The 18,265-nt window shown below is 37.0% G+C and overlaps 2 protein-coding genes across 2 annotated transcripts; one reads left to right on the top strand and one right to left on the bottom strand.

The window, feature by feature from the left end:
* Nucleotides 1-226: 226 nt before the first annotated feature.
* si:ch1073-184j22.2 (dual specificity protein phosphatase 18) lies at nucleotides 227-4,028 on the bottom strand. Its single transcript, XM_056466092.1, is given in 3 exon segments — nucleotides 227-913; nucleotides 3,948-3,970; nucleotides 3,972-4,028. Coding segments are annotated over 3 exon segments (651 nt in total). The 3' UTR covers nucleotides 227-342.
* A 9,580-nt stretch (nucleotides 4,029-13,608) lies between these two features.
* On the top strand, nucleotides 13,609-15,019 carry sft2d3 (SFT2 domain containing 3). Its single transcript, XM_056466082.1, has one exon. The coding sequence runs from the start codon at nucleotides 13,671-13,673 to the stop codon at nucleotides 14,343-14,345; it is 675 nt and encodes a 224-aa protein (XP_056322057.1). The 5' UTR covers nucleotides 13,609-13,670; the 3' UTR covers nucleotides 14,346-15,019.
* The last annotated feature ends 3,246 nt before the right edge of the window (nucleotides 15,020-18,265 follow it).

The raw sequence follows: 18,265 nt of genomic DNA, 5'->3' as shown, positions 1-18,265 counted from the left end.
CGAAGGATTAAGGCAGTTGTGAAGGCAAAAGGGGGTCCAACCTGCTACTAGTAAGATGTACCTAATAAAGTGGCCAGTGAGTGCATATTGTTATCAGGATATGAAATGAATTATCATCGTTTCATGCACCCAACTAAGTGAATTACATTAATAAATACACACACACACACACACACACACACACACACAAGATGGCTTATAAAAGCTAGGGGGAAAGAAAACGTGCTTATTTGGTTTGTTTCACTTCAGAAGTCTTATTGATTCCAATCCAAAGTGATGGCGTAGAAAGAAGTTATTCATGTACATGCAACATATTTCATGACCTCAGTTTGCAAACATTGGTTAAGATGAAAAGGAGGTGAATCTTCTAAGTTGGCTCACTCTTGGAGACGGAGGACACTGTCTCATTTTATACCTGGAGGGTAGTTTTGGTGTTTGTGGCATTGGCTGTGCATCCACTGGTTCAGCCACTCTCACAGTATTCCTACCGTAGAGTTTCCTCTCATAATCCAGAAGCTGGGTCCAGAATCCTACATTGAGCCGAATGTATGGTCTGCTGTCTTTAACCCACTTGTGCGCCTGTCTCAGAGTCACTCCTTTGTACTTCATGAGATATGCCATTATAACAGCAGGAGAGCGGCTCATGCCTGCCGCACAGTGCACTAGGGTTCCTCCAAGTCTGTTGTTGTGAATTCGAGCGGAGACGTGGTCAAAGTGGTCCCCCAGACGGGCATTTGGAAGGTCGGACACTGCCACCCGGATGCACTCCACGCCTGGGTAGACAGGGCAGGCGTGGGACAGGGTCACGTTCACGATGAGTGTAATGCCTTTTCGGGTCATAAGGGCTTGATTCATTGAAGCATCGGCGCCACTTAGGAAGAGGGTCGGGGTTATCTGTGATATTGACATTACGCTGGAAACAAACACAGGATAGAAATAAAGTTACTTTTTTAACTTAATAAACTGGAACTAAGACGAAGCGGTGATGCAGTATTGCTGTCGCCTCACAGCAAGAAGGTCGCTGGTTCGAGCCTTGGCTGGGTCAGTTGGCATTTCTGTGTGGAGTTAGCGTGGGTTTTTTCCGGGTGCTCCGGCTTCCCCCACAAATCCAAAGACATGTGAACTGGGTAAGCTAAAATCATCCGTAGTGTATGTGTGTGAATGAGGGTGTATGAGTGTTCCCCAGTGAAAGGGCATCCGCTGTGGCGACCCCAGATTAATAAAGGGACTAAACTAACTAAAGAAAATGATTGAATAAACTGGAACTAAGCTGTGCTCCATTGTTGTACCAAATTTGTGCTGCTATGCTATGTTAATATCTAATTACACACTGTTAACGAATTTATTTAACTGTGACATGAACTGTAATTTACTGTAGGACAGTTATGCAGTATATTACTGTATTTTAAAGTTGCATTGTGAAAATGACTATACATGATACATACAATCCTGTAGATACATATTCAGCAAGATAAATGGTGCTGTAAATATAAATACAGTGTTTGATTTACAGTAAGTTACTGACAAACTGCTGCCAGTAGGTTACTGAACATTTTACAGGTCCACTATGACATCATATTTTTAACTTTAGTTGATGTGTAATGTAGCTGTGTGAACATAAACAACATCTCTTATTGTAATATGCTCAAAGCTGAACGCAAAGAAAGACATTGGCTTTTACAGAGTTAGCTTAGCAAAGCCTACAGCGAACAAATTTGGGGACAACAAAAAATACATCCGGGCTAGTGAGATCACAAGGGCTTTCGGTTAAATGCATTCGCCACACGCACACACCCTGCGCAGTGAAAGGGCGTGGCCAGAGGCGCTGTAATGTTATAGTGATGTCCAATCGCTGCTAGTTCCACAGAGCTTCTCCTGTTTCTGTATTTGGGCTTCCAAAGGACAGGAGACAAAGACAGAAGTGCTAACAGTTTAATTTGAATTATGTTCTAACGAATTATAAAAATATATATAGCAAGCATTTGACAAAGAACAGCTTCCAGAATCTCTCCCATTTCAGTGCTGGATTCGGCTAAAAACTCCTCTAAAGGACGAAGCTGTAAATTGTGCACCACAACCTGTAAGTATTTCATTTGTTAAAATTGATCAACTACAGGCACAGTTTCTAGTGTTAAAGGTGTGTTGTAGCGAGGATGTAAACAAGGATGTGAGTAAGGCTGTTTGGCACCGCTAACAATTTAGCTACAAATTCATATTTATCCGTCAAAGTGCTGCAAACACACACAATGTTCAGCAGCACTGCAGTGTCTCTCTATGCTGACGCTTTCCCTACGTTCAACATCTCAAATTACAAATTTGCAAAAGATATAAGAACGTATTACTTACACATGCTTATTCCAAATATATTTAAAAGACACCTGTAAGATTTTATTTTAGAGAGCAGGCATGAGGCTCAGCTGTGTGCTCTTCATTTTTTTGTCTGATTCAGGCAGCTAACAGCTGCTCTGACTGGACTGTTTAGACAGCGCAAAAGCGAAAGATTGTTGGGGTGTGACGTGATGACATGGTGCTGATCACTGCACATTATTTTAGCTGACCAATCAGAGCCTCTTGAGGGCGGGCCTTCAGAGGAACTAGGAAATGTGACAGTTGTTTTCATGTTAGCTGAGTATCTGTATATAATCAAAGTAAGATATCTGAAAAAATAACGTGATTTTCTACAAGTGAAGCATGCCAAGTGAAGCACACATTGCTTTGCATCTTATAAACATAACCAAGCCTTAAAAATACACAGTGGACCACCCCTTTAAAAGTGCATACATAGATAAACAGGTAAGCCATGCGATTGAAAACAAGAAAGTAAAAATATTGCGTAATTTTTTTTTTTTTTAGAAATTAGTGTTTATAAAAGATTTAGATAGTTTTGTATATATTTAGCAATTTTAAAGGATTTGTTCATCCAAAAATGAAAGTGTTGTTATTAACCACTCACAGTCATGTCATACCAATCCTCTGAGACATGTGTATGTTTTCGAAACACAGATTAAGATATTCATTTATTTATATTCCCTCGACTCTATTTCAGAGGTCGCTACAGCAGAATGAACCGCCAATTATTCCAGCATATGTTTCATGCAGCGGATGCCCTTCCAGCCGCAACCCAGTATTGGGAAACACCCATACCCTCACATTCACACACATACACTACGGCCAATTTAGTTTATTTAATTCACCTATAGCGCAAATCTTTGGACTGAGGGGGAAACCGGAGCACCCGGAGGAAACCCACGCCAACACGAGGAGAACATGCAAACTCCACACAGAAATGCCAACAGGCCCAGCCGGGACTCGAACCAGTAACCTTCTTGCTGTGAGGCGACATTGCTAACCACTGAGTCGCCATGCCGCCCCCAAATTAAGATATTTCAGATGAAATCTGAGAGCTCTCATCTTCTATAGGTAAAGGAGAGGATTTAATCTAAAATACCTTTATTTGTATTCTGAAGATGAACAAAGGTCTCAGGGGATTGAAACGACATGAGAGTGAGTATTTATTAACAGAATTTTTATTTTAATCGTTGAAGTAAATCTCACGGACTGATGTTTTTGATCCACCAAAACATTGGGAAGAAATATAATAGCATCCCGTCAAAGATGATCATCATAATTATGTATTAAAGTCATTATGTGCTATGAACAAAAATAATAGTACTGTTAGAATGAGTACTGTAATGAAGAGTTAAACAAGACACAGACAACAAAAACAAAATCTAAATTACAGAAGGAAAAAAAGACAACAGTTTATATATTTACTGAAGGCCTGAGTAGCCAAAAGCTAATGTGAGCTCTGACTCTATAATGACATATCGAAAAATGGTACATTCACAAAGCTATGAACACACTTAATACTCATACATTTAAAGTAACATCTCATCTGTTTTTGATTTATATTTATTATGTCCAGTGTTATATTTTCAGTGACTGACCTGGTCCCTCGGTGTGATCTCTCTGCTGTTCTGAGCTCTACTCCAGTGAGCGGGGATCCCCTGTTGGCATGAGCAGACCATAAAAAGACTCCAAAGACAGCTGACCAATGAGGAGAGAGATTAATTATAAACTCACTGCCTGCCTTCATGTTAGAAGCCTGTTGCTTGAAACTTGGTCTCTAGCTAAGCGATGTCTAGCTTTTTGACTGCGAGTTTAGACCATTTTGAGGGATGTAAACAATAACAATGGTCCTAAAATATTTCCTGTTATACATTTTTAATTTCCATAGCTTCTGGGAATTCAGAAAGCTTGACATATTGATAAATATTATGTTGTGATAGCTGTTTTAATGCAAAGTTCTGATTGTATTGCCTTTTTTTACAGTTATGAAATAGTTTGACATTAAACAGGAAATGTTCATTGGCCAATGGCATCAGCACATTGAAACGGTCTATTGCATGTAACTAGATTAATAAAGTGCTCAACATAATCAAGTACAGCCCATTTTGAAAATGAATATTTGTATCCATTTCTCAGTGAATATAGAAGGCTATGTATTTAGGTGCATTTAAAGGTGCAGTAGGTGATCTGCCAAAATGCTAATCGGTTAGCATATTATCTTTGGACGACAGGGGAGGGACTGTGTTTCAAAGCCACGCCATCCTGAAATGACTGTCAACTCCAACCCCCGTAAGATTTCAGTGGCTGAACAACACTTCTGTGCATATAACCCGTTCATAACACAACCTAATCTACATCAGCTTTGCGTGATTAAAACTGTTTTAAAGCATAACATTACCTGTCTAACAGAAATACTTCAGCCATGGTGTCGTCCTTCCTCCAGCGTGCAAAAGTAACTCCAATATTGAGTCAGGATTTATAAAAGTTTCAATTCAGCATTTGATCTTACCATGACTGACTGTCTAATGGCGGACATGCGTGAACAGAGATGCGCAAAATCTACATTTGTTGACAGACAGTTTGGGCTACTTATCGGAATTATGGGAGATGTTGGCCAGACAATATTTAATTGGATAAACATTTTTTTTGTTTTATGCCTTACCCAGAATATAAAAATACATATAAACACATTAAGATCATTTACTTTAATCATTACTATTGAACTGTGAAGAGACTTTCAACCAGCACAACAAAAATCTTTCTGGAGAAAATCACCTACTGCACCTTTAAAAAAACTGATTTATTAAACAGATATATTTATGAAAATAATATTTTAGTCACCAAACACATTTAGTAATGGAAAGATAATACAGTTAAATTTGCTTTTAATATTTTTCAATAACATATAAATTTGTGTGTACTAGTTTTTGGACCGTTATTGTAAGTTACAAGCAAAACTTGTCATAAATCTGTCATAAACATGATTGCATGAAGCCATAGCTCTAAAGACACACCAAACCGACCCCAAACAACTACCACCAACTAAACCCAACTATGTTGTCATCTCGTGTTGGATTACGTCTGGACCAAAAATCTGTGCATGGACACACCAATGGCACAAAAGCCGACTGAGATGAGATCTGCATTCTGTGCCTGCACACGAGGACCAGTGTTTCCGCAATGGGCAGAAAAACAGCAGGCGCAGAACGCAAGGTGACAATACAGTTGGGTTTCGTTGGTGCTAGTTGTTTAACGTTGGGTTGTTGTGAACAGGTGTCCTGATATTTTATCCTACCCATCAGAATATGCTATCTGTATTTGAATGGTTCTCAGCAGTGGTGTACTCCTAAAAAAAAACGGTGGTGTACTATTACCCACCCAACCCAAATTTTAAAAGTAGGTAAAGAAACGTTTACTTGATTCATTAGATATATATATGTATATATGTACCTGCATTTCGTTGCCTTGTACTTGTGCATGTGTGATGACAATAAATTGAATCTAATCTAATCTAATATATATATATATATATATATATTTACCATAAGTTACCTGGAACTATTGACTTCCACAGACAGAAAAACAAATACTATGGAAGTCAATGGTTACAGGTTTCCAGCTTTCTTCAAAATTTTTTCTTTTTTTTTCAACAACCAAAACAGAAAAATCGTTTTGGAACAAATAAAGGTTGAGTAAATGATGACAATTGACTTTTTTCTTTTTTTAATAATTTATGCTTGGCTAATAGTGCCACAGCAGACCTGGTGATTGGCTGAGTATATTAAGCTGTGGTAAAACCCAACTGTTTAACTTTACAGGGACTTGTAAAATAAAAAAAAATTTAAATATATGTTTATTTTAATACTGTACAAAAAAAAAATCACATTTCAAGACCGCTATATGAAGTATTGTATGTTTTAACAAACTATATATATATATATATATATATATATATATATATATATATATATATATATATATATATATATATATATATATATATAATTTTTTTTTTGTTCTAATTCAGGAAAACAAAAGCAATGCACACTTCAAAACCCCAAATAGGCTACTAGCCTATAATTAAGTATATTTCTTCCATGTATTAAATAAATAAAACTGCCACTTTTTAAATTCAAAATGGCATACATATAAAAATATTACAAAACGTACAGGCTAATTTACATATTTCACTATCATACTATAAGTCATACTAGGAAATAATTTTTAATATGATACAACACATGATGTTTGACTGATGTCACTCTGATATGCAGTTAAAATGATATGAGACATTCACTGAGTGATTCTGTCACTGTTTAATCCTGTGCATGAATGTATGATATAGTTAATGCCAGATGCACTGTAATATGTTCTACAGTATCTCCAAAGTTAATTTGAAATAAACATTTAAAAGTTAAAGAAGTTACATTTTTGGAGGAGGAAACAGCTGTGTTGATGAGGAAACAGATTGAGGGAACAGTAGATGGGAAAACCAGATTGCTCCTCGATGACCCATTGGGTGTTTCTATAGCAAAGAACTGCAAATATGCAGATATTATAACAATCTATCGATAAACACTCACCTTCTGCTCTTTGCACTGTTGCTGATTAAATGAAAAATGACTTGAAAACGAAGCAGCAGGACTCTAACGCCGTTTTCATATCAAAATGAAATGGGTACATTTAGTAGTGTACAGTTCATGAGCAAAGCGCAAAAGTTTTAAGAGGGCTGAATAGAAATATAGGAGGGCTAAAGCGACACCCATGCTGTTTATAATTTTACCTAAACGTTTCATTGAGTCATCATTGTTGACTTGTTGTCTTCAAAAAACTCTCACGAAATTTTCTCACAGTTGCTGCAGTCGTCGGGGGGTGGGGAATGGCGGAAATGAAACAAAAATTCACCAATTGCAACAAATTAAGATGCGAGTTAAAAAAAAACATTGGGTGTACAGTTTAAAAGGGACACAAATACACATACATTAGGAAAGTTTAATCAGCAAAACAAGTGAGTATACCAAGGGTGTATGCCATTATTGATCCTCAGAAGTCATAATACCCAAACAGCTCGTGGAAAAAGTAGGCATATGAAGTATAGGTGAATATAGCCATGACTACACGATAAATATACACACGATACACTCCTGTCAGGGTCTGGGATAGAACATGGATCTCTGGCGTGAGAGGTGAGTCACTTAACCACTGAGCTACTGGATGTTGATGGATCCGAAGGCACATATACTCACATGATACACTCTTAACATTAACACCCACACTCCATATATATGCACACATGATTCACTCCATACATATGCACATATGATACACTCACACTCTCCATACATATGCACACATGATACATTCACACTCTCCATACATATGCACACATGATACACTCCATACATATGGAGTGTACACGATACACACTATACATACTATACATATGCACGCATGATACATTCTATACATATACATCCATGATACACCCTATACATATACACACATGATACATTCACACACTCCATACATCTGGAGTGTACACAATAGAACCTGTACACACTACACATACAAGATACATTCTATACATATGCACACGATACATTCCATACAAATGCATGCATGATACATTCTATACATATACATTCACACACACTCCATACATATGCACACATGATACAATCCTGTCAGGGTCTGGGATAGAACATGGGTTTCTGGCGTGAGAGGTGAGTCACTTAACCACTGAGCTACTAGAAGTTGATGAATCCGAAGGCACATATACTCACATGACACACTCTTTACATTAACACCCACACTCCATATATATGCTTACATGATTCACTCCGAACATATGCACACATGATACACTCCATGCATATGCACACATGATACATTCACACACTCCATACATATGCACACATGATGCATTCACACACTATACATACATGATACATTCTATACATATGCACACGATACATTCTATACATATACATACATAATACACCTTATACATATACACATGATACACTCCTGTCACGGTCTGGGATATAACATGTGTCTCTGACGTGAAAGGTGAGTCACTTACCACTCTTTACATTAACACTCACACTCCATATATATGTACACATGATTCACTCTGATACATATGCACACATGATACATTTCATACAAATGCACGCATAATATATACATATACACATGATACATTCACACACTCCATACATATGCACACATGATGCATTCACACACTATACATACATGATACATTCTATACATATGCACACGATACATTCTATACATATACACACATGATAAACTCCTGTCATGGTCTGGGATAAAACATGTGTCTCTGGCGTGAGAGGTGAGTCACTTACCACTGAGCTACTGTAAGTTGATGAATCTGAAGGCACATATACTAACATGACACACTCTGTACATTAACACCCACACTCCATATATATGTACACACGATTCACTCTGATACATATGCACACATGATACATTCACACACTCCATACTTATGCACACATGATACATTCACACACTCCATACATATGCACACATGATACATTCACACACTCCATACATATACACACATGACACACTCCATATGTGTACACGATACACCCTATACATATGCACATGATACAATCCACACAAATGCATGCATGATACATTCTATACATATACATGATACATTCACACACACTCCATACATATGCACACATGATACACTCTATACATAGAGACACATGATACAATTTTTACATATACACACATGATACATTCACTTACACTCCATACATATGCACGCATGATACATTCTAAACATATGCACTCATGATACACTCTACACACCCTATACATATACACACATGATACACTCCTGTCAGAGTGTGGGATAGAACATGGGTCTTTGGCGTGAGAGGTGAGTCACTTATCACTGAGCTACTGTAAGTTGATGAATCTGAAGGCACATATACTAACATGATACACTCTTTACAATAACACCCACACTTCATACATATGCACACATGATACACTCCGTACATATGCACACGATACATCCACACACTCAATACATATGGAGTGTACACAATACACCCTATACATATACACACATGATACATTCTATACATATGCACGCATGATATATTATATACATATACACATGATACATTCACACTCACTCTATACATATGCACACATGATACATTCTATACATGATACGCACGTGATACACCCTATACATATACACACATGATACACTCTGTACATATACACATGATACACTCACACACTCCATACATATGCACACATGATACATTCACACATTCCATACATATGCACACATGATACACTCCACACAAATTCATGCATGATACATTCTATACATATACACATGACATACATATATAAATACGCACGCATGATATATTATATACATTTACACACATGATACATTCACACACACTCTATACATATGCACACATTATACATTCTATACATATATGACACATTCTATACATATACACACACAATCCATACATATACACATATGATACATTCTGTACATGATACACTCCTGTCAGGGTCTAAACGATACACCCCATACACGCATGATACATTCTATACATACACACACACTCCATATATATGCACACAAGATACATTCTATACATATACATACATACATACACACATGATACACTCCTGTCAGGGTCTGGGATAAAACATGGGACTCTGGTGTGAGAGGTGAGTCACTTACCACTGAGCTACTGGAAGTTGATGAATCCGAAGGCACATATACTCACATGACACACTCTTTACATGAACACCCACACACCATATATATGAACGCATGATTCACTCTGATACATATGCACACATGATACATTAACACACTCCATACATATGCACACACATGATACACTCCACACAAATGCATGCATGATACATTCTATACATACACACATGATATACATATACATGTAATACAAATACATACATATATATATATATATATATATATATATATATATATATATATATATATATATATATATATATATATATATATATATATATATATATATATGCACACATGATACATTCCATTCAAATGCACCCATGGTATATTATATACATTTACACACATGATACATTCACATACAGATGGACACATGATACATTCTATACATATACACTCACACACACTCTATAGAGACACATAATACATATACACACACGATACATTCCATACAAATGCACGCATAATATATTATATACATACACAAATGATACACTCTATACATAGACACATGATATATATACACACAAGATACATTCCATTCAAATGCACGCATGATATTTTATATACATACGTTACATTTACACACACTCCATACATATGCACACATGATACACTCTACACATAGAGACACATGATACATACACAACCACTCCACACATATGCACACAAGATACATTCTATACAAATACACATGATACATTGCTGTCAGGGTGTGGGATAGAACATGGGTCTCTGGCGTGAGAGGTGAGTCACTTATCACTGAGCTACAGGAAGACGTTGATGAATCCAAAGACACATATATGATACAATCTATACATATGACACAATACTTTCAGGGTCTGTGATAGACCATGGGTCTCTGGCGTGAGAGGTGAATGACTTACCACCGAGCTACCGGAAGTTGATGAATCTGAAGACACATATACTCAAATGATACACTCTTTACATTAACACCCACACTCCATACACCCTTTACACATGCACACATGCCTTCAGATTCATCAACTTCTAGTAGACTACCAGTAGACTCCATCACTGGTAGCAAAATCTGATGGGTAGCATATTGCATTATCAAAATGTGCAGCCTACTTTTTAACCGAGAGGTAGGACAATCTGACAAGGTAGGACAAATCAACTGAACACCATGGTGTTCTGTATTTATACCACAGAAACTGGAAGTGTTTGGTTTGCTTTGGCTTTTTTCGGGGTTAGTTATTGTGATATCCTGATTGCAACAGAGAAATACTGGGAAATCTCAGCCGTTTCATGGCGTTCAGCCTTATAATCTTAAAATGTGAGCAAAATCACCTGTTTTGTCATCACTTTAGACATTACGCTAGAGAATCATTCAAACACTAGCTGTAAAGTGATGTTGGTGAATGAGCAATGGTTTTTGCTGTTCTGGCATCAGCTGCAGATGTGAATGGAGGAAGGAAGAAAGTAGTTCCTCATACAAAAGGATTTTTAGACTCTCCGTGTTTGATTTTCTTTTTATATACACAATTATGTCAACAAACTGTTGTATAAACGCAATATCACATGAGTAGCAGTCCAATGTGGCTGTATATTGTCACTGGTGGCGACAGTGGCCAATAAATATACAAAAAAATAAGTTTAAATAAATCAAATATATGATTGCATGTGTGCATTTATATATACATAATAAATATACACAGTACACTATGGAAGCCCAATCCCGCCACTGAATAAAGAAAAATAATTGAAAAAAATAAATAAATAAATAAAAAAATTAAGTCAGAATTGCGAGTTATTAAGTCAGAATTGCGAGTTATTAAGTCAGAATTCTGAGTTATAAAGTCAGAATTGCGAGTTATAAAGTCAGAATTCTGGGTTATAAAGTCAGAATTGCGAGTTATAAAGTCAGAATTCTGAGTTATAAAGTCAGAATTGCGAGTTATAAAGTCAGAATTCTGAGTTATAAAGTCAGAATTCTGAGTTATAAAGTCAGAATTGCGAGTTATAAAGTCACAATTCTGAGTTATAAAGTCCGAATTCTGAGTTATAAAGTCAGAATTGCGAGTTATAAAGTCAAAATTCTGAGTTATAAAGTCAGAATTGCGAGTTATTAAGTCAGAATTGCGAGTTATTAAGTCAGAATTGCGAGTTATTAAGTCAGAATTCTGAGTTATAAAGTCAGAATTGCGAGTTATAAAGTGAGAATTCGGAGTTATAAAGTCAGAATTCTGAGTTATAAATGAGTTTCCTGTTATGCCGACTGGCCATAAATGGAGTTTTAAAGACGCATGCACATTAGCTCATAATCACAACATAAAGCCTATATCTGACTTTTTAATGTTTATCACGCTTTCAAAAATGAAATATATAGTTGAACTAGGCTGTCTATTTAATCGTATGGATTTGTTCTTTTTTTTATTATTAGACCAATTATTATATTATTTAGACCAAATAGCAATTATAAAGCAATAACCAGAGCGCCTGAAACTAGCTATAGGTTGTGTGATTCCTCCAAAAGTCTAAAATTAGGATTTCATTATTATTTATCTATTATATGTGTAACAATTATATGATTTATCGCAGCTGTTATTTGTTTCATGTTGCAAGAGTGCCCTCGTATGGTGTACTTGGGAGCTGCAGACATATCGTACATAGACATTATAAATCTAAAAGGGTTGTATTAGTTTATATTTCAGTTCAGTAACAGTGTCAACCAAATACTGGTATTCCTGACCTTTATTGGTAAACTGGGCTGCGAATCCATACCACATCACAAGCAGAGAACCTAAAGAAAGAGTCTTTAACGCTTAATTTATGGCCAATCGCCATAACAGGAAACTCCTTTAAAACTCGCAATTCTGACTTAATAACTCGCAATTCTGACTTAATAACTCGCAATTCTGACTCAATAACTCGCAATTCTGACTCAATAACTCGCAATTCTGACTCAATAACTCGCAATTCTGACTTAATAACTCGCAATTCTGACTCAATAACTCGCAATTCTGACTTAATAACTCGCAACTCTGACTCAATAACTCGCAATTCTGACTTAATAACTCGCAATTCTGACTTAATAACTCGCAATTCTGACTCAATAACTCGCAATTCTGACTTAATAACTCGCAACTCTGACTTTATAACTCAGAATTCTTATAACTCAGAATTCTGACTTTATAACTCAGAATTCTGACTTTATAACTCAAAATTGCGACTTTATAACTGGATTTTTAAAAATATTTTTATTATTATTATTATTATTATTTTCCTTTTTTTTCACTTAATTTTTTTATTATTCAGTGGCGGGAACGGGCTTCCATAGTACACACACACTTTATGTCAAAACAAACTTTTACTTTGAATGCGATCATTTTTTTGGCCACCAATAATGAATAATGTATAATAAAAAAAACGTTAAAAAAATTATAAATACATGTACTTCCGTCGTGTACATCAACGTCACTACGAGACGTCATCCTAGCGCCACTCACAACTTCCTGTTTTTGTTCCACACAAGTTACTCCAGAGTGGAAGAATGGCAGAATTAAACCGACAGCTCCAGGAATATCTGGCTCAGTCTAAAAGCGGAGCGAAGACAATTTCCCAGTCCAGCTCCAGCACAACCATAGACGTCGATGATGAGGTTTCGGTGTCCGGCAGCTGGTTCGGCAGGTGGTCGAGCCCGTTCTCCGGGTCCAGCAGCCGCGGAGCGACATCAGGCCAGGGCTCCAGCGGCGGCTTCTCGTGGCCGTGGTCATCAGAACCGGACCCGTGTTTACCGGGTTTGAGTCGCTCTCAGAGACTCGTCGCCTTCGGGACGTGTATATTCTTCTCAGCTCTGTGCTTCGGACTGTCGGCGCTGTACGCTCCGTTACTCCTGCTGAAGGCTCGGAAGTTCGCGTTGCTGTGGTCTCTGGGCTCCGTGTTTGCTCTGCTCGGGGCGGCGATCCTCCGCGGACCCAGCAAACTGATAGCAACTCCCACACCGGGCGCTGCCGTGTATCTGTGCTCTCTGGCGGGCACTCTTTACGCAGCGCTGAGCCTCCACAGTACGCTGCTTACCGCGCTCGGAGCCTGCCTCCAGATCGCCGCTATCGTGGGATACATCGTGGCTTTGTTGCCGGGTGGGAGTGCAGGGATGAGGTTTGTGGGCGGAATGGCAGCATCCGCTATTAAAAGGACCGTGACTGGTAAAACCATGCCTATATGATGATAGATTTCACGGACTGGACGAACTTTATCATTTGAAACTTCTGTTTTAGAGGAAGACTCATTTTTTGGGGAAACTGATTCATTTTACAAGTCCCCTAGATGTAAACTGTTGAGTTTTACCATTTTAAAACCATTCAGACAATCTTCTGCTCTGGCTGGAGCACTTTTAGCTTAGCTTAGCATAAATCATTGAAACGTATTAGACCGTTAGCATCTTGTTCAAAATCCAAAAAATAATTTAGATAATTTTCAAATTTAAAGCTTAACTCTTCTGTAGTTACATTGTGTAATAAGATTTTTAAAAATGATGCTAATGGTCTAATCTGATTCAATGATCTATGCAAAGCTAAAAGTTCAGCTGAATGCATTAAAAAATGGTGAAACCTGTTTAACTCTAGGGGAGTGGTAAAATTAGCCCATATTTAAAAAAAAGTGGAGTGTTTCTTTATCTTTTATGCGTGACTGGTCTGATACAGCCACAATTGAATGTGAGTGCAGCAGCCTATACAAAGGAGTGAACAGCATTCTGTGGATGGAGATATCCCAATTTTGTAATTTGCACAGTGACAAGGACCATGTCAAATCAAGACAGAATTACTACAGCTACTTTTACTGTTTCCGAGCTGCTTTTTGAAATGTGACTTTATAAATAAACAATCTCATCTGTTCTCTCTGTTATTCTACTTGTCCTTCACTTGGAATAACGGACTGTTATATTATTAAGAAAATTATGGTGTTTGTGCTCAGATGTCATTATCTTCTAATTTAAATAAGAAAATTTTTGATTAAAAAAAATTATGCTAATGGTCTAATCTGATTCAATGATCTATGCTAAGCTGAGCTAAAAGTGCTGGTGCCAGACAGGAGTTTGGCTGAATGGATTTAAAAATGGTAAAACTCATCTGTTTAACTCTAGGGGAGTAATAAAATCAGCCCATTTTCAAAAGAAGTGGAGTGTTTCTTTATCTTTTATGCGTGACAGGTCTGGTACAGCCACAATTGAATGTGAGTGCAGTAGCCTATACAGAGGAGTATAGTGTGAACAGCATTCTGTGGATCGAAATATCCTAATTTTGTAATTTGCACAGTGACAAGAACCATGTCAAATCAATACAGTATACTACTGCTACTTGCCTTTTAATGTTTCCGAACTGCTTTTTTATTTTTTTTTAAAGTAACTTTATAAATAAACAAATCTCATCTGTTCTCTCTGTTATTCTACTTGGCCTCCACTTGGAATGATGGACTTATATTAAGAAAATAATAGTGTTTGTGCTCACGTGTAATTATCTTCTAACTTAAATAAGAACATTTTTTATTTAAAAAAAAATTATGCTAATGGTCTAATCTGATTCAATGATCTATGCTAAGCTAAGCTAAAAGTGCTGGTGCCAGACGGGAGTTCGGCTGAATGGATTTAAAAATGGTAAAACACCTAAAGTTGTTGTATTTTTAACACATTTCTCAGGTTTTTGTCCTCAAACTACTCTTGCATGTAGGACTAGTTGCTTGTGGATCTCATCCAAAACTTCAGTGGCTAATTCTAAATGTAATTTTGAAGATTTTGATAAAGGATTGAGCCAATGATGGCAGGCTAATGCAGTTATGCGTGATATCAAAGACTATAGATCACAAGTCTTAAAGAGACTTTGGTAATATATAGCTATGAGAGAGATTAAGTATGTTGACGACATGTTTGTGCATCTCCCATCAACATATAAACTCATAGTGAAATAAAGTGCTGATATTACAGAGGATTGAGCCATTGATCATGCTGTAGATTTTGTTTTTGACTGTTGTAGGTTGTAAAGTAATTTGAAACAGCTAAAACAGCATAGTAATAAGTCAACCACAACGCAGTCAAGACCTGCCAAAAACTACAAGTTACAAAATAATTGTACAACTTAAAGCGTTCATCATCAGCCAATCAGAATCAACCAGTCAAGACCAACAGTAAGAGAACAGAACAGATCCCGTTTGCATAATTTAAGGGCTTCAGAAATGTTTTAGACGTCTCACAGGAAACACAATCTTGCAGTAAAGGCTATCCAAAGGGTCTTACACTGGAAGTTAATATATTAATTTGCTTTTGCGTAAAGAATTTTGCTTAATTCATTGCTTGCACAAACCTTTTAGTTTGTTTGTGTTTTGCACAAAAATATAGTCGGTTTTCATTAATGTGATACCCGATTTCTATCATGAACCTGTGACAGGATGCCAGGCAACATGAATTATCACAAATCAAAGCCATTCTGAACAATGTGGTTCGAGTTTGCACATTCCCACAATGCATTGTAGTGTACAACATCTTGTGTTTCCATGACAGCAATCATTTGTGGGGTGAAAATTGAAAGAATCATAATGCCTTCTTCCTCAGTCAGTAGTTTACATGCAAAGATCCAAATTTAACTAGTGCGCAAAACTGAAATATCGCATAAAACATTTGCATTTCCATCCAGTGTCACTTGTTGATAAACTGGCAGCCAAAATATCAAGAACACAAGAATATCAAGAATTTAATGTAGTAGTGAAGCTTTTTTGATTATATAAGTAATTACTTTCACCTCAGAAGAGGAAATGCAATGAATGCGCAGTGGCTTTTGGAGGCGCGAGGCACTCTTTGGTGGCACAGACACTGTTCTGAAGGTAATATTATTAAACCACTTTCATAACAGTATTTGGCTGAGGGATTTCAGAATGGCTAAAACAGCATTTCAGGGGCCGGTTGCACCAGCAATGCATAAGTTAAAACATAGCCTAATTGTAACTTAAAGGGATACGAAGTTGCAACAAAGTGCCTTTAAGGCAAGTCATTACACTCAGCGGCCATCTTTGTAACGCCTTGGGCAATATGTCTATTGATTGATGACTGGCTTCTGTACTAAAAGGCGGGTTTTATTTGTCATATAGCGATAGATGATCGGCTCCTGAGGTAGTAGGCGGGGCTTTATTTACCATAGACCGTTACACATTTCCCCATTCAAAAAGATACGAGTGACATGTCTTGTGTATTCTATGGTCTTTGGTTACAACGTACGCACTACTAAATATGTTTGTGTTGCACCACTAAACTTAGTTTAAACGCAACTCTACGTTCCAACTAAATATTTATGGCAGATAAATCTCGCATTGTTTTCTGTTTGTGAAAGCAGAGTTTAATTTTCTTTCAAAGGGTGTTTTCTGTTAATTGTATGCATCAGTTAAAACAAGAATTTCTTCATGACAGAGTTCTTCTTGCTCTTTTCTCTTTCATGATATCTAAAGAAAGCAGGTTTAATGTTTTGATAATTTCATGTGTATTTCGCGTGCATTCGCAGCTCGCGATGCAGGTATGTGCGTCATCTGTTATTAGTGACTGACTGTAATTTGTCATTTCATTTTCATAGGACAGTTATATATAGATGTATTAGTTGCAGAATTTTAAAGCAGTTTAACGATTTAAATGCTTCTTATTGGCTATTACGTCGTTCAATTTGACTACACATGAAATCGTACAACCTACAAACTACAGTTTGACTTAAGAACACGTTGCGCAACCGAAGGAAGAACAAATTTAGTTAGAAACTAGCTAGTAGTTACTAAGCCTCTAGTGTGGACTTTACATTCCAGTTTAAGAAAGAACTCACGAACAGCTGGTGCAACCCTACCCAGATGTTTTACAATGTGGTCAATCCACTGGCTTGTCCATTAATGTTGTCCGATCTTGCTCATTTGCGTTATCACATGATCTCTTTAAACAATATCACATGACTTTTTGATGCTGTGCTGATTGCCACTGAATGTCATGTCTGGTTAAGACAAACCAGGCCTTTTGCTGTGTTCTACCAATCTGCCTTCCTGCCAAGATTAGATCCAAATTCTCTTTGGAGTTTACTTAAAAAACTAAATTCATGTGTATTAATGCAAATGTTGAAGTAG

The sequence above is a fragment of the Danio aesculapii genome, chromosome 2, assembly GCF_903798145.1.
Source record: "Danio aesculapii chromosome 2, fDanAes4.1, whole genome shotgun sequence".
In the NCBI taxonomy this organism is placed as follows: Eukaryota; Metazoa; Chordata; class Actinopteri; order Cypriniformes; family Danionidae; genus Danio; species Danio aesculapii.
The sequence above is the reverse complement of the archived record's forward strand: the minus strand, read 5'-3'. Positions and strand labels throughout refer to the sequence as shown.